The sequence below is a fragment of the Tympanuchus pallidicinctus genome, unplaced genomic scaffold (genome assembly GCF_026119805.1).
Source record: "Tympanuchus pallidicinctus isolate F22 unplaced genomic scaffold, pur_lepc_1.0 scaffold8, whole genome shotgun sequence".
Taxonomy (NCBI): domain Eukaryota; kingdom Metazoa; phylum Chordata; class Aves; order Galliformes; family Phasianidae; genus Tympanuchus; species Tympanuchus pallidicinctus.
This window is the reverse complement of record NW_026294802.1, coordinates 30215335-30233377: the sequence shown is the minus strand read 5'-3', so window position 1 is coordinate 30233377 and position 18043 is coordinate 30215335. Positions and strand designations below refer to the sequence as shown.

At 42.8% G+C, this 18043-nt stretch overlaps 1 protein-coding gene across 4 annotated transcripts in view; it reads left to right on the top strand.

Moving 5' to 3' along the window:
* Positions 1 to 1399: 1399 nt before the first annotated feature.
* LEMD3 (LEM domain containing 3) overlaps positions 1400 to 18043 on the top strand; it is a 48553-nt gene continuing 31909 nt past the window's right edge. For 2 of the 4 annotated variants that reach the window (XR_008202940.1, XM_052669318.1), the window contains exon 1: positions 1403 to 2904. Coding sequence is in view for 2 of the 4 variants with exons in the window: in XM_052669318.1 (XP_052525278.1) it covers positions 1479 to 2904 (1426 nt within the window). In the remaining 2 variants the exon portion in view is untranslated. Of the gene's footprint in view, positions 2905 to 18043 lie in introns of all 4 variants that reach the window. The other 2 variants (XR_008202941.1, XM_052669319.1) reach the window with 2 other exon arrangements.

Below are 18043 nucleotides of genomic sequence, written 5' to 3'. Positions count from 1 at the left end.
TTCTCATGGCATTTGGCATATCAGTTAGCTTCTTTCAGGTGGGGAGAGAAGTCAGTGGGTGCATTTACGTTAGTGGTTTAATGTACAGTAGAGTTGATTTTGAAGGTAATCTTCAGTACACATAGAGCTCAGCGTGTTGCTCCAAAGCACATTGTTGCATGTGAAATGATTCCCCTGCACGTGGAACATAGCAGCACCAACAGAATAGCCCAGTAGCAGACCCTGCAGCTTCAGAAAGGTTATGTTAAAAGAGGCTGAGATCAGATGGTTGGCTCTGTGTTTCCAGGTGTGGTTGGTCAGAAATGAAAGGTGGAGTACAGCAGTTAATCATCACAATTCATCATCATTATGAAGGATGGCTTCATTATAGTCTTCTAGTTCTGCATCTTGGCTCAGTCTTGAGCACATAGATACAGAACAGTAATCTGAGCTCCTGCTCTGCAAATGTTCCTCCACGAGTGAGCTTAGCAGATTCAGTTCTGACATTAGCAGGCCACATCCCTCACTGCAGCAGACCCAGAGCAGAAAACATACACCTACTCTTACCACCAGATCCTGCTTCTGCACCACTGTGTGTGCACTCCTACAAGGGCAATTATAGGTATATTGAAATGGAAACAGTGCTGCCTTTATGGTGTTCTCATCAGTGGATAGGCCAAGAGTTTGACATTTGGGATGGACAGATGGAGGCACACAGGTCAGTAGGGGACTTTGCAGGCTCCACTCGAGGCCTACATGCAAAGGAGCAATCAGGAGGGCTGGCACATGCCCCATGCTGAGAAATGCCAGTTGGCACAACCATTCTGACAAACAACATCTGACAAACACACATTGATGTATGTCGTTAGTATTCCTGGTTCTAAATTTGAGACAGCATATTTTCTTAAAGAAAACAACGTCTCCAGGCAATGTAAACCTAAGGAGGGTGATGCTCAGGGCGCATCTTGCAGGAGCGCTCACTGCTGAGCGTAGCACAGCAACATCTCACAGCGCTGCCTGTCTTTCTACAAGAGGAGAGCTCAGCCAGGAGTGAGGAGCGGGTGGGTAGGAGGAAGGAGCAGACGGCTCACGCCAGGCGCGCAGGTGGGGTCTGGTGTATTCAGAGTTGTGACTGGAAAGCGGCGTTAGGAGACGTTCAGCGCTCGATCCGAGCGAGATGCGCTGAAGCCTCGCCCTGCAGCGCATTTCAGGGGTCCCTACTGCAGTCCAACCAGCTCCTGCCCCCGACCTCTTCTCACATCGGCCGCTGACGGGAACCAGCCGCCCCACTCCCTGCCTCGGGTACGGCGCGGCGCAGGGCGGCCAGGGAAGGGCAGGGCGGCTCGCGGAGCGCCGGAGACGCAGCCGTGCCGGGGCCGGGCGGCGCCTGGGGGTGACGGGCGGGTCTAGGCCACAGCCGAGTGCGCACGCGTCAGTTCCGGCGGGGAGCGCGGCGCGGCGCGTGGGTAGGAAACGCCGCGGCGGCGGGGGAGCGGAAAATGGCGGCGGCCGCACAGCTCACGGATGAGGAGCTCTTCTCGGAGCTGAGGCGCTTCGGCTTCTCTCCGGGGCCGGTCACCGAGAGCACCCGGCCCGTCTACCTGAAGAAGCTGAAGAAGCTGCGCGAGGAGGAGCGGGCCGGGGCCCGCGGCGGCGCCAACAAGACCCGGAACAGCAACAACAATAACACGGCGGCCGGAGGCGGCGGCGCCGGGAGAGCGGGCGCAGGCGGGCGGCTGGCGGGCGCCGAGCACCCCTGCCTCTCCGTGGCCGCCGGCGGCGGGCGGAGCCGCGCAGCACCCCCTGCCGGGGGCGGCAAAGTGCTGCTTGGCTTCAGCTCGGACGAGTCGGACGCGGAGGCCGGCCCTCGCGGCCAGGCCGGCGGCAGGAGGGAGCGGGCTTCGCCCCTTTTCCGCGGCGCGAGGCCCGGCGGCGGCACGGCGCCCCCGGAGGAGGCGGCCCGGCGGAAGCCTGGCGCCTGGTGGGGGGCGGCGGCGGCCCGCAGAGCGGCTCCGGGCGCCTGGGAGCGCGGGGACGGCGGCGAGGAGGAGAACGACGACGCGGAGGAGGAGGAGGAGAAGGGCGAGCAGCGGCGGTGGAAGAACCGGACCGTGAACGGCAGCCGGCTGCTCGTCTGCGGCGGGGACAGGTACTCCGACTCGGAGGAAGAGGAGGCGGCGGCCCGGCAGCAGGTACCGAGGGAGGAACCGGCGGCCCGCCGGCCCAGGCGGAGCCTCGGCAAGACCGCTCCGTTCACAGCGAGCAAATGCGCTGCGGCCGGCGCTGGCGCGATGGAGACGGCTCGGGAGAGGGCCGGCGGGGGCTGCGGTGCCATCGCGGCCGGCGCGACTGATGGGGCGGCGGGGGCGGCCGCTGCCGGGAGCCGAGACGGGGGCGGGAGCCGCGAGGAGGCGGCGGCGGCGGCGGCGGGGGGAAGATGCGAGAGACCGGAGCCGGGTCCCGCCGGCCCCCGGTACCGCCTCGGCCTGACTAGGAAAGCCCCCACGCCGCCGCCCCCGGACGCGGACGGCGGTGACGGCGCCGAGCCCCCGGGCGCTGCCAGGAAGGCCACCGACAACCACGTCCTCGGCGGGGCCGCCGGCAGCCACGGCGCCGAGCCCAGGATCTATTCCGCTACCAACAGCCTCCCCCCGGGCGGGAGCGCCTCCCTCAGACTCAACCACTCCAATCATACGGGTTCAAATCACGCCTACCTGAAAAACACCTACAAGAAGAATCTCTCCGAGCCCGAGGAGGAGCTTCTCCAACAGTTCAAAAGAGAGGAGGTATCCACCACTGGAGGCTTCAGTGCACATTACCTGTCCATGTTCCTCTTAACTGCTGCATGCTTGTTCTTTCTGATACTGGGATTCACATACCTGAGAATGAGAGGTTCTGGAGTAGCTGAGGATGTGGGAGCCAACAGTAAGTATTAGGTCAAGGGGAAGGGCAGTTAATTTCTGCAACGGGATGTACTGCTGCTAATCCAACTCTGCGTTCTCAGGAGGTCCGTGCTGCACAGTTTGGGGTCCCCCTGTTCTATAAATTTCCCTTTTAGGATAGAGCACACAGAAACAGACTGGCCTTCCTACAGTGATGTAGTGAAGCTTGCTAGACATCTGGGGATAAACCCGTATCCTGATTATCCTGTGCTGTAATCTATTGATACCTTGTTTTTTAGCATGTTTTCTTCGCAAAGCAATTTCATGTTTTGTTCAGTCTAGAAGATGCATGGTTAATAGACAATCAACGAGGTAAGGCTTCTACCCATTTCAGAGAAGATGCACATCTGGATACCTGGGATTCTTGCAGAGTGAAGATTCCGATGTAGTTGTTGTTAAGTAATTAAGCAGGTTGCCTTTATGAATGTGTGTTGAAGCTTGGGGAGCGTGCTAGGCTGAGTGAGGTGCTTTTTCAGTGCTACGACAAACTTTGTGCAGACTTTGGACCTGTTATGTATTATTTTCTAATATGTGATTTTCTTATAAATTCAGAATGAGAATGTGATTATACACTAAGTACTGTTATGTTGTAGTTTGATTTTCACAGCGTTTTTTTTTTAAATCCTGTATTGGGGGTATCTTTAATACAGGGAAGCAACTTTTTGGAATGGATGTAGAAACTACTATTTTCTATTCACAAAACATATGGAGGTGGAAGTGTACCATTTCCACCTAAAGAGGCACTAATATTAGGATGAATAGTCATGCCATTGCTCATTGGGAGCAATGAAAAATTGTTTGAAAAGCTAGTTTTAGGATGTGAGACCATTAGAGGGATCTTGGGGATTCATAGAATGGCCTGGGTTGAAAAGGACCACAATGATCATCCAGTTTCAACCCCCTGCTATGTGCAGGTCACCAACCACCAGACCAGGCTGCCCAGAGCCATGTCCAGCCTGGTCTGGAATGCATCCAGGGATGGGGCATCCACAGCCTCCTTAGGCAACCTATTCCTGTGTATTGTTCTTGCAGTCACTGAGGAGAAAAATGTGGGGTGTTTCTTTATATGGATAGTAGGGCATGTGTATAGCCATGTGTGAACACGAATACAAGCGTCTTGCATGGAATGATGCTGCTGCTAGTTTGGGGTCTGCTAGAAGTTACAGGGCAGAAGTAGCAGAGAGTATTCTGTTTATTTTTTGTTTTTATTTTTTTCCCCTTTTAGACCTTATTCATTACATTGCAATAACTATAATAGCAGAATAGTTTTTTTTTTTTTTAATTTTTCATGCTTTTTGTAGGAGGTCTGGAAGCAAAGAATGCAGTGTTTAGAAAAGTCAATAGCAGCAAAGGCTAGAGCATCTGCTATAGTTTCTTTGACTGTCTGCGTGGCTCTTAATAAATACTGCTCAGTCCTGTTTCTGGGAAGGCGGTGAATGCACATTTATTGTAGTGTGACTGTAGGGACCATACATACTCTTGTTCTGTGGTTAACTTCTGACCATACTTACATAAATGGTTTTGTGCACTGATAAGCTGTGCAGTTCCATAAACACACGTTTGCTTATTTTTTTCTGTCCTAGTCTTAAGTTCTTAAAATCCGGTTATTTTAATAGAGAAGATGATCTTTCAGCTCCTAGGGTAAACTTCCCAACTGTGACAGTCATGGTTAAAAGTTGCCCTGTCATGCTGATTGGTAAAGCTGAATGTCTCAACTGTGCAGGCAACAGTAATGCTGAGAAAATAAATGCTCTGAGCTCCTTGTCTTGGGAAAAAAAATCCCTTTTGTTTTAATGTGTGAACTTTCCTACAGAAATGTGGGATCACTGTTTTGAGTCTATATTGTTTTTAAAGTTGACAAGGATGGACCTAGCAAGCAGGGAATTTGTGCTTTTCTTTGGCTGCTCAGCCAAAGGTCTGGTGGTTCAGGGTTGCTCAGAAGTTCAATTAAACCAGTCCTTGGCCTGCTTCTGTTTGTTCTTTTATCAGAGGAACTCTAGAAAGTGGATTTTCTGAGGAAGTGTTCTGGTTTTGGCACTCACGTTTCTTCTGTCCTCCTTTCTTGCAGCCCTGGGCTTGAGGGGTAGGGCCCATTGAAAGGAAACAAACAGCCATTTTTGTGGCTAGCTTCTTGGTAGGAAGTGGAGAAGGACACAGGCTACTTTTTTCCTTTTTTTAATAATGTGGAAATGTGCAGGGAGTTGCCTTGCACATGTGCTCAGCACATACTAATTGGAATTCCTACTTCTGGAATGTATGTGTGTGAAGAGAACACAGTGGGTCCATAGGATGGAAAAGAAAGACAAGACAGGCCCTGAAAATGCATCCCTACTGGGAAGGAAACCAGTTGTCTTTGGGGTGGTTCCCTAAGCTTAGTTGAACATCAACTGAGCGAGTCCTGTAGTTCTTGAGCTTATGTATTGTTTTCTTCATATAAGCAGAATTGATTCGTGCATTTTTATTAAAAATAATAGAATAGCTCATGAAACAACTTTTCAGCTAGATAATTAGGTACTGTTTTTTTTGCCTTTTACTTGGCTTTACGCAAGACTTCGTTGTTTGCAAATGGTTTCATTATGAAAAGTGTTATTTTCAACTACAAACTATCACAGTTAATGTGAGAATGTAAGAAGATTGTGTATAAATGTTTGTATATTTGAGCTGCTTTTTTTCCTCCTACAAGGTGGTGTTACAAGACAAATTTGAGTTGATTGTCTTGTTCTTTTTCTGATGTTAAATTCTGTCAAAATAAGGTGCTGTTTTGTGTGACACTGAAAAACATTGGTCACCAGCTACAGCCAGTGTTAGCACACAGGTTTGTTGGGCTGTGATGTGAGCTTAGAGGAGGTGCTTGTAATGAGTGGAGGCTTGGAACAACGTACTAGGGTTGGATTTAGGCTAGGTAAAATGGAATAAGTAAGAAATGGAAAACTTCAGAAGAAGGTTGTCACATCGTGCAAAATGTTGAAATACTGTCTTATTCAGAGCTATAAAGTACTTCAGTTTTTCTGCATGTGTGGCAGGCAGTGTTCAAAGATGAATTAGGATGGCTTATTTTTCTATATCTAAGCTATATGTGGCCACTTGAGGTAAAGTTTTTCAGCATTTAGTTATCTAAGATGCTGATAAATGTATTATCTGTAAGGCTTTTCTTGAACTATTGAAATAAATGGTTGTAAGCTCACGTAAAAGATAATGTGTGAGTAGATTGTGCTTTTGCTGTCTCTGACAGTCTTATACATGAAAAGGTCTACTTGTGCTTGATACTGGTAACTTAATTCATGTGGCTCTTGTTGTAAGATATCACGCGTACACCTGCCTTTAAATGTGATGGCACTGTATGAAATCTTGCATAATAATTTGTCAGGAAAACGGTCAATTTGACTTTTGTCTTCTTCCTAGAGGTCTTTAAATTCTGAAGAGTTCATCATTTCTTCCTATTTCATTCCCTTAATTTTGTGGTGTTGCTTGGAGCATCTCATGTAGCTGTTGGCACTTTTGGGAGTTAGTTACAAAGTTATTTTTCGAGGAAAATTGATGCTAAGAGCAGTGGGTGTTAGTTTGAGGCCTGGTGTACTTTCTGGAAGGTGAGGTTATTACTGTAGGTGCTGATTAAGGCAGTAATTTCAAAGGTATGGCATTTTATGTTACTTTCATGCCCTCTGCTCCAGTACTTTGCATTGGGAGTGGTTGATGTAACAGAAAAGTAAATCTTCCATTTGAAACGTTCTGTATTGTCTGAGGTTCTTAGAGAGGCTTTCGGAAGCGGGGGTCTCGTTAGTGATTTTGGTCTTTCCATGTAAATTGTTAAAACATAACTTCTGGTAGCACAATCTTTAGTCTGTTCATTCTAACTTGCATTTTTGAAATGTTAATTTAGGGAAACCTCTAGTAGTTGTCTATATTGCAAGTGGAAACTTAAGAAAATCATAATTCGAAGGCTTTAATTCTGTTCCATTGACATTCCATTTGCTTTTTTTTTTTTTCTTTTTTAAACTTCTAAATATCTCATGTATTGAAACGTCCATGGAATTTTGTGCAGGGAATTTCATTGATTAAAAAGCTACAGTTGCTGTGTGAAAGACGAGAGATGGACTGTTAAGTGCACAGATCTGCAAATTACTGCTGAAGTGCTGTGGCATTTCACAATTAACTGTTGAAACTTGGTTTGCCTTCATAACGCCTGTATTTTAAGGAGATAGATGTTTGTACTTCCTTTGGAATATGTAAAACTAACTTGGGATGCAGGCCTTAAGAGTACTGCCATTTGCTGACATGCGCAGGACTTTCCTTATGCCATGATTTCAGATGTTCTTTGAATGTGTTTCTGACATTACTGTCACAGGCTGTTTTTTTTTTGTTTGTTTGTTTTTTGTGGAGTGATGAGAAATCAGAACTGAAACTACCCACCTGGGGAGTGGGCATGCAGAAGAGCTCTAACAGGATCTGATTGCACAAGCTGTCAGAAACGAATTGAAAGTTTGTACGTGGTACTTTTCACAAAAGAATATTTGGTTTCTGGTGTGAGAACTGAGGGCAGTTTATGAGCTGAGAGATCTGCAACTTTTCCATGTTTATGGAGCATTGCAGAGTGCACAAAAGTGGGAAAGCAAACAGCAAACTTGTGTTTCTTCTGTTACAGCAACAGTGGTTACAGTTGAAGTCTTTTAAGGAGGAGCCCATATTACCCAAGGACGTACATTTAGTGTAGCATTGTAGGAACCCCAACTTGTACTGTTTCTTAAAGTATACCAGCAGGAAAGGAGAATCATACCTGCGGTCTTCCTATTGATGGAGTCTGCTGATGTTTCTAAAAAAACCACTTGTTTTTTTACACTTGTACACTTAACACATGCTGACGTGTATTTCACGTGGGAGTACTAGGTTGCAAAACTTTGGCTTAATGCTTATTCAGCTAAGCTGTCGGGAGTGCTGGGGTTGTACCAAGCTGATCCCTGTCAGGCTTCTTGCCTTGTGCTTCAGAAATAATATGAACATGTGAATGGCAGTGGCAGAGCTGCTGTTTGACAACCTTGTTTGATCAGTTGACAAAAAAAAAAAAAGCTGAACAAAAAAGTATATTAAGCATGTACTTTAGTTTTTTGTTAATGAAACTGCTGTTTCAAAGTCCTTTGTAATCATTGGATGTGTTCCTTAAGTGTTAAAAACTCCTGGATAACTGTGTCAATTGGAAAAAGTGCTTGTGTTTTGGGATTTGAGGTAGATTAAAGGGAGTGCGTTGACTGGTCAAGATACTTTAAAAAGAAATAGTGATTTTCAGGGGATTGGTTTTGTCTAGCAGTATCTTTGTCCTGACTGTCCCTTCTTGGCTTCTTCTGTTTTTGCTGGGAGGTTTAGAATTGCAAGAGGAAGTGATAAAGCCTTTACCATAACTGTAATGCATGAGGATAGGGGTAGCTCTGCCTCTGATCAAAGTAACTATTCATGTCTTGTATCATGGTTACTGAAGAATTTGGATTGAACAAAATTTGGAAAAGGGTCAGTGTACTGGTGCAGAAAAGCATACTGATGGATGCAAGTACAGATGGGAGAACCACTGAACAACTTGCAGCAGATCTCATGCAGGTTCCTACTGTTAGGAGTTTGCTTCAGTTTATAATGTTTGCTGTTGAGCCCTCCTGTAAACATAAACAAAAAAGGATCAGGTTCTTGAGTGAAAGTGGTGATGTAAAGGCTTTGCAGTTGATGTCAGAGCGCAGTCTGTTCCTGGAAAATGAAGAAACAATAAGACAAACTGGATGCTTTGACTGCATGCAGGTATGGCCTCTTTGCACAGCTGATAAGACAGCACCTGCATGTCATCTCAGTATTCCTACAGTTTCTGTGTAGGCAAATAAGTGCCTTGTGTTCACACGAACCTATTCTGAGATACTGCTGATATTCTTCCCTAGAAGCTTTGAGTAATCTTTAGAAACTTGTCAATTCAGTAAGCTGAGCCCAGGTGGAGGAATTGAAGGTATGTTGATAAGAGATGTGAAAAGTTGAATCAAGTATTTTTGAACAATTGAACATGCTGTATGATGAGTAAGAAATAAGCTTACCATTTGTAATAAGGAAATACATTAGGGATGAGGAAGCTAAGGCCACAGCCTTCTGTATTTCACTGACGGTTGTTGTCTGTGACATTATAATCGTCTCCCTTTCCCTGCTGCTGTGCTGTACTTCTACCCATATGTTTTAGTGCCATTTCTCATTTCTACTGTGTTTCCAGTGCGCTGTGGGGAACGAAAGGATAAAGGAGCAAGTGAATGTCATACATACTAAAAGTGTAGCTGGCAAACTCAACATGATTCTTGGGCCTAGTTTGTTGGAGAAGTGATGTAACCTCTGATGTTTTGGCAGAGAAAAATCAAGTTTTCTGCTCATGTTGTAATGCGTGTACCTTGAAAACAAGTGTCTTTTTGTAGTCTTAAATTCCATTAACTCTTTTAAATGAACTGAGTTATGCTCTGAAAGAGATGGTAGGGAGGTTAAAAGAAGTTTAACGTTGAATTGAGTGGCATTAAAGCCTACTAAGTAGATCAGTTGGATTTCAGTAATGATGTGGTAGATAAGACGTAGGACTCTTGACAAATGACTGGTTGTATACCAATTCCTTAGCCCGTTTTTCTCTATTGTATAAATAGAGGTCATTTACTTAACTAAAAGTTGGAAGGCAGCATCTTAGATTGTATGTAAAACAATTGTTTTCTAAGACTGCATTTATTCACATAGGTCTCAGTACAGAGTTTATATACAGGACACATCCTGACCTTTGGAAAGGTACAGGAGCCTTTGTATTTAGGTAGCATCTTGTTAGTGCACTGAATAAGACTATTGCAAGAGGACTGTAGGGATGAATTGCACAAAACAGGCAGGTTTCTAAGGCAACATCTGGATCTTAATTTTCATTTTCTCCCCACTTTCTGTGAAGGTCAGTTGAGTACGTGAATTGCTTAGCAGAGAAGCCTTAGACTTTTCCATGCTAATGCTAATTTTGCTAATGCTTAGGTTGGCTTCTGGGTGCTTTCAGTAGGTAGTGTATCAAAACCATTCACCTTAACCATCAGCCTCCTCAATTCCCATCATGTCATTTTGTAGTTATACTACAAAACATCCCTCAGCAGACTCATTCTGTGAGACCTCTTCAGTGTCATCAGGCTGCATGACAAACACATCTCAGGTGCAGTGTTCCCAAATATCACGTCACATCTCTAACAAATTCAGCTCTACCTGAATGTGTTGATTGAACAGAAATGTAGCTAAACCTGATGCAAAACCTGCTGGTAGAAATTGAGCAACGGAGAATTTACTGCAAGTCAGGGGTTCCGAATAACAGAAGGTACTTTTTTGTTACAGTTGCCTTAAAATGCTCCTGGTTATGATATGCTTTTTTTTTTTCTTTTTTTTTTCTAATTCACAACATGTTTTCAGGGAACTGGTGAAATATTAATCATGACATTTCTGATCATCTCTGACATTTGACCTATGTCTAAAAGTTTAGTGGGCTGTTTGTTCTTGTTCAAGCAGTATTATTCAGACAACCACAGAAGATATTTGTTAACTTTCCATTGACAGACCAAGTGGTGCATGTGTGATTAAACCCCTGAGAGGCCTCTTTCAGGCTTGGAAATCCTGTCAGATTTACTGGGGGAGAGCCAGTCTGGCTGTCCTGTTTGGGCTGTTCCTCACTCTTACAAATTCCTTGGAAGGAGTTTAGTGTTACTTTGTAAATAAGAGAAAATGATTAATGAAATTCCTCAGTGTGATATTGAAGAGTGGAGTGTGATGTCAAATTCATCAGTCTGTTTCTGTATTGGTTTGGACCTGATGTGTGATTCAAGGAAGTTTCTGGAGGTGAGAGGCATGGTGTGGTATTTTAATTTTTAAAAGAAGCTTATGCTGCCCAGGGCAGAGTTTGCCCAGCTAAGAAAATGCAGACTTCCTTCTGGACAAGAACCTGGTCTTAATTCTTATTTTTGAGTTTTTCTGTAAGCCTATGAAGTAATGCTTACCCAGGAGCAGCTCTAAAGGTCTTTTTTCCTGAATAACTGTGGGAAATGGATAGTCTGAGCTGTATCTAAAAGGGTATTTCATGTTTGCATACTTCATATTTTGTAGAGAAGAAGACAAGCTTTTGTTCTGATAAACCCTTAGAAAAATCTGAAACTGTTGAGAACATCTAGAGAGCCCTTGTGCTGTATTGTCTGTACAGTGTCTTTTGAGCTACTTTTTTTACACAGTGAAAACCAGAAATACCAGCTGTACTGTTAAGTACTCTTGAGAGCTGAGCCATTCAGCATGGGCAGATGTGTGTCTGACTTGGTGATCCTCAGTGTATTGTGAGCAGTGTCTTTAAATGCAATAGCCTTTTTCTTCTTCTATTTTAGCTTGTTCACCTTGAGCAAAGATGTGCTTTGCGTACTGTGGAATTGAACAAAGCAGCTGCTAATGTTTTCTCATTTGTAACTTGAAATATTGTTCTTTCCTTGACCTTCAGCTTAAGATGCTTTTCATGAAGGAACAATAAAATCTAGTATTTTAGGAATTAAGGATTTAGTAGGTGACACTTGAAATAGGAAAAAATAATGAGATGTTAAAGCCAGATATGTTTTATTCTGCTGTATGTTCCATTTGGCAGTAACGTCATTGCTGTGTGGGAGGATCAGACTAGAAAGAAACAATTGCATGAAAATACCAGGACATCTCCTTCCCATTTTGAAGTCCAAAGGCCAAATAGGGTCTGCCTGTCCCTGTTGTAAGGGAATGAATTGGTGTGTTGTGTTTTTTGCCGTTCAGAAGATGGGACTGCAGAGTTTCTTACCCAAATCTTGGCATTGTACTAGTAGCTATTACCAGCACTCATATACCAGATTCAGCACCTCAATCCGCAAGCACCTCCTTAGGCGTAGCCTTTTTAATTTAAGGAAGAAAACAACAACAACGAAACAACAACCACAAACCAATTATGATAACAAAATTGGAGGCCTCAGTTCAAACAGGCTGTTGGGCTGAGAGTGGGAGGTAAAGGTAAGCCTTAAGCCTAAGGACAGCTGTGGTGTATGGCTGTGGTAGCCTGGTTGTTCTCTTCAGATAATCAGTTCTATTTGAACCTGCCAGTTAAGCTATCAGCCAAGGGCAGGTGCTGGTGGAGGCAGAATGGAAGGTTAGTCTTGCTTCAGCTGAGTAAAAATGAAAGTTGCTGAGTATCACCCACTTGTTTCATTTTCACTCAAATGTTGCTGACCTCATCCTGGCTTCCAGCTGCACAAACTTCTGTGCCTACTGGGCAGCTTCTCTGTAGCCAGTATGGATACTTTGGTAACCTGCCTATTGCTTTTTCTCAGAAAGCTCTTCTCTGTAGGGAGGCGAATCCCCCTAGCAGCTATATCTGTATCACCTACACAGTGGAGAGAAAGCTTTCTTTCTCCGTAGGTTACACCAGGATACTATTCTCAGAGGTTTGCAGCTCTTTTCAGGCTGTGTATAGGTTATGAACCATTGTTTAGCAGTTGTGCTACTTCTTTCTCTGCAGGTGCTGATAGTCAGACCAGGCTGAACTGTTAAAGGGACAAAGGCGCAGCAGAACACCACTTTTGAAAAGAAAAAATTCCCAATGTGATCTTTATCTTGAATTTGTTAATGGCTTAGCTCTTATGATTGAGGGTCTTTTAAGGATTCTTCTGTCAGTGCTCTCTGTTTGAATGTTATCTTTGGGTGCTGTAAGCTGCTCATAGTTCTGTAGCATGATACTAATTCTTTGTAACTGAAGTCTTTGGAAGAAGAGGTTGACTGTATTTTTATGTTGGACTCTCTTCAAGACAGGAATCTTTCCTTTCTGCTTGTGCAAGATGAGGAGGAGTGTTTCTATGCAGATTGGCCCCTTAGGGGAATGACAATGTATTTAATATTTAATTGCAACTTCCCAATAATTGTTAAACCTTCTGTGTTTTAATAACACTTGCATTACCGGTTTGCTCTCCAGCTTGAACTTGGGAGCTTGAGGAAAGCCAGGCAGCTTCCTAATCTGATATTTGAGCTGCCTCTGCTGCAGTGTTTTCAGGGAGGCATTTCACAGCTTCTCAATATATTTTCCATTTCAGTGTTCATTTATTGAAGTCTTGGGTTTTTCTTGACCTTATGATGTACAAGGACCTAAAATATTTGGGAGGGAGCAGAGAAGAAAGAAGAGTTAATACAGAAGCCTGTTGTGGTTCTCTTGCAGGCGAAAGTATTCTTTACCTGTAAAGTTCTGGGAGGTGTCTAAAATATAATGTTTTTCCTGATAATATTTTGCATCTGCTAATAAATGCAGCCTTAGTGTTTTCTCCTACATAAAACACTAGCCCGTAATGCAGACCATTTGTGTATATGTATGCAAGGAATGTTATACTAACAAATTTTTACAGTGCATTGCAAATGCGCTTCCAAGCTTTTTTCTTTCTAATAGAACACTGAGAAGTGTTTCCTCATTGAAATATAGTGTGTTCTGTAATGCAATGTAAAAGAATGTGCGTGCAAATTCCATTGCTATAAAACATGTATGTTAAACATAACAAGAGCACATTAAAATGTTTATTGTACAAGTTGCTCTTCTACTGAGCGTGCTCCACTGAGAGTAATGTAAGCACAGACGAGATAGTATTAGGTGTGAAGACCGGCTTCTGGGTGGGCATGTTAACTGGAAATACTGAGGTAAGCATCTGGTGGCTTGCGCTTGATACTTCTGATGTAGCTGTACTGCAGTTGTGTAGGTGCAGAACAGTCTTTTCTGCTTGAGTTTTTCATCTCTTGACAGAAGCAGGGACTTAGATTGCAGTATTACCTTCTAGTGGATATGGTTATTCTCAAGTTTGTTTCACAGTGTAGCGGCATTGATTCTGGTGTGGGTTTGTTTACCTTTTTTTATCATTATATGCCTATTTGCAGTTATTTTCAAGGTCTTCCATTCTCTTTGTAGACACAGTAACTTGCAGTGGGTGCTTTAGTACAGCGGGTTCTCACCAGTAGTACTGTTGATAGACTGGTAACACTGTAGTCAAAACTTGCTCTAAAGCCAGCATTGGTGTTTTGGCAACTGTTTAAGTTTTGGATTTATTTTATGATTTATTAAGAAAAAAGACAAGTGAAGTTCTTAAGAACTGATAGCCTGCTCTTCTGTTTCACTTTTCTGATGCTGGAGTATTTATAGACGTTACACAGATCAAAATAATGTATCTTTTAAGCACGAAACATAGACTTTCCAGAGTTTTTATAAATAATGAAGGCGCTAAAAATGGAAGTATTGTTTTTATTCAGATGAAACTCAATCACAGAATTGTAGAATGGCTTGAGTTGGAAGGGACCTCAAAGATCATTTAGTTACAACCCCCTGTGGTGGGCAGGGTTGCCAACAACTAGATCAGTCTGTCTGTGAACCCATCAAGCCACCCTTGAACAATTCCAGAAATGGGAGATCCCCAACTTATCTGGGCAGCCCGTGCCATTGTCTCACCACCCTCTGAGAAAGGAATTTCCTCCAAACATCTAGCCTAAACATCATCTCTTTGAGTTTATATACATCCCCCCTTGTCCTGTCGCTGTCTACCTGTGTAAAAAGTCTGTCCTGCGTGTAACTTCTTTCAAGTTTTGGAAGATAACAATGAGGTCACTCTGGAGCCTTCTCTTCTCCAACAATCCCAACTCGCTCAACCTTTCTCTATAGGAAAGGTGCTCCAGCCCTCAAATCTAATGAGAAGCTCTCCCAAAATGCTAGTCACCTTAAACATGGGCTGAATTGCTGTGGTTCTATTAATAGAATCTCTCAGTGTTCAGGTCTATGTTCACCAGTATTTGAATAGGCAAGAATGCATTTGAATGGTTTTTGTAGGGCGATACGACTGAAATATGGAGAGTTCCCCTTTGACCCCACTTAAGAAGCAGCGAAGAACTTTAAAAAAATATAAATATAAAATAATATAAATATAAATATAAAAAATATAAATATAAAAAAATATAAATATATATATATTAAATATATATTTTATATATGTACATATTTTATATACTTTTTTAATATATTATATATATATGTTCTTTTACCTAAAATAATGAGGGCTTTGCTACTACTAGTGCAGAGAGAAAAATATCTGGATGTCTGTCACAAAAAGATAACTTTGATTCTTTGAGAGGAGGCTTTTGTCAGAAAAGAAGTGATAATGAAGTAATTTGGTTGTTTCATCAACCCTTATCTCGCCTATTCGAGTGCAGGATTAATTCAAATAATACTAGAGAAAATTATTAATGAAAGTTCACTGAACTGATTGAGACAGCTCGAAAACTGACTTGAGCTCTGTTTTTCCTTAACATCCTTTTAGAATTCTCCAGTCCTTTTGGCAGATTGCACTACTGTTCAAAAAGAGCGTAGCCAAGGAGTGGTCAAACTGCTGCTGTCAAGCAGCTTGTTTTCATCTTATGTATGTACTGATTTAGAAGTACAAAAACCTGTTCTGAAGCGAAGAATATCTGTGGTGAAGGAATTGCTTGGCTTTATGTGTGACTTTGTGTCATCTTATAACAGCATGTATATTTGATCTACTCATTCAAAGTGGTTTCCACCTGAATTTAAATAATCTGGAGTTGGAGATCATAGAAAGCTTTGAGTATTGAGTAATTGCAGAGAGGAAAATAAAGGCAGGATTATTTTGTTTAAGCTGTCTGAAAGATGGAGCTCTGGAATCACGAAGGGACTGACATGTTTACTTTAAATAGGACGTACTTGTGGTAAAACATCCTCTTGGGCTTTTAAAAGGAGTGCCTTCCAAGTTTGTTACAGAAAGCGTGTAGACATCCTGTTATTATGTACATCTTAGGAGCTGTAATAGTTTTTGTTCCTCCCTCCAAACTTAAAGGTTTAGGACCGTTGAGATGACATACTAGGAGCTGTCTAACACATACATGATGTGTTGCTAGGTAGGATCAGTACTTGATTTGAGTTACCAAAAATAAAATGGCTGAGCCTTTGGTTGATGTTGAAAGTACTTGAACTACAAAATTAATGACAGCTTGTTTCCAAGGCAGCACAGAGGTCTGTTTTGGATAGCAGAGCTTCCAGCATTGTTGCTTTTTTTTTTGTTAACATTATCTGTATTTTTGTTTCGTTCTTTTTCTAATGAAGAGAAAATGAATGGAAACCCTTAGGCTATCCTCTGATTGAGCACAAGTCTTCTTTTCCAGGACAAGTTTTGGAAGAAGAAAAAAAAAAAGTCAGACTAATACTTTGGGGTTAGTCTGTGTGTGTCTAAGTAGATGGAGAGAAAAGTAATTTTCTCTTTGTAGGGAAAATATGCTCGCTTCTGTGGAAGTTACTGACTTTGAACTTTGCATTGCTGTAAATTGTCTCTGAATCCTCGTGGAGATGGCATTTAGTGCTTCCTGAATTATCACTTTCAGAAGTAATATTGACGGGTTTCATTCTGCAAATGTGACTTTACAACTCTTTAAAGTTGCACTGAAAAGTTGCTTTTGGTTTATAAAATCGTTGTTCTTTCAGAAGTAGACTATGAGATTACAATGTTTCTGTCAAAAATGGTAACTTGATTTTCAGTAGTGGTCAAGAAGCAAACACAATGGTAGCAGTTTTGAGAAAGAGAATTGAGCACAAAGTGCACTTGAGAATATGTATTTGAGAATATCCATAGTGCTCCTTTACTTTTGGGTAGTGTCTACGTCTGTTTCCCAGTGGTGGAAAAGATGAAGTAGAAAAGCCAAGCTGAAAAAAGTCATAGAATTGTACTGTGATTGAAGGCACATGGGTGTCATAGCAAGGAGGGGTAGGACTCATCCATGTGGAAGAGTAAGGACTGGGGAATGAAGTAAGGGGGGTGAGTATTATGGAGGAGCTGAATGCAGTCTGATTACTCACTGCTTCCTGTAATATGAGGAGGAATTTCTCAAGTTGGCAAGTGGCAGGTTCAGAAAAAGCAAAGCAAATGATTTTTCATGTATTCACGTTAACTTGTGAAACTCTGTCCCTTATGTTGCTGAAGCTTGGCTTTAATGGAAGATTACACGAGTTGGTGGGGAAAAGTACACTGTTACTGATGCATGTAGGAAAAGAAAACTTCTGTCTGACTCAGGAAATTTGAGGTGAAAATTTGTTGATGGCTAGGGGAATATTCTGTTGAAGTATCAATATTCCTATGCTCAGATCATTGCTTTTGCTTGTGATCTCTTGATTTCTCTGTCCAGTTAAGAGCAGAAGAATAAAACCTTCCTGACATTGCTCACGAGTCCTCGGTTTGTCCCACTGTGACTGTTTCTTCATGTGTCAGTTTTGATATCTGTTGAAGTGTTGAATGCTGTGACAGCAAGAATGGTAACGCAGCTCAGGACAAGGTACTGCAGCTCTAGATGCCTGTTGTGGAAGGATTGACTTTTTTTTTTCTTCAACCAACTTTAGTGACCAGAAAATAAACACAGACCGTAGTTTTGTACTGCCTTAGTGATTCGTATCTATCCTAAAAAAAAATACGCTTGCTTAAGATGTTTGTACATATCTTCTTGCTAGGTGAAGCTGTGTCAGTCTTTGGAACTTGGCCTATTAGGGCTCTGTAAGAGCTGACTTTTGCATTCACAAATATCTGCAGCTAGGCTACGGCTTCTTGTCTGTTAAAGCATGCATTGACAAAGAGGAGAAATCCCACTTTGTGCTCTCTGTTTGTCCTTGTGGAAAAACTGAAGGATTCTTTTGTAAACACTGTCTGCAATTGTTACCAATGTATTAGGCAGGAAACTGGGGCCAGTGAGTGGTTTTATTGTTGCTTTTAAGATGACAGCTGCTGTATTCCCTTGGAAATTAACCTTGTGTGTTGACACTGACCGCATTTGTATTCTTAAAATTGAGTATTTCTGTGATACTTGGTGTGTTTGTGCTGACAGCTTTGGCTGGAATGCTTTGGAACTGTGACCCTTAGAGAGGTGATTTTTTGTTCTTTGAGACCAAGCAGTTCTGCCACTGTAAGTCATCACTGACAGCTTGCCCCAACTAAGGTACATATGAAAGATGCTTCTAGAGGTATTGGCATTCAGTTAATCTGAAAAACATTTATGTGCTGCTTATATTAATTTCACAGGCTTTTCAG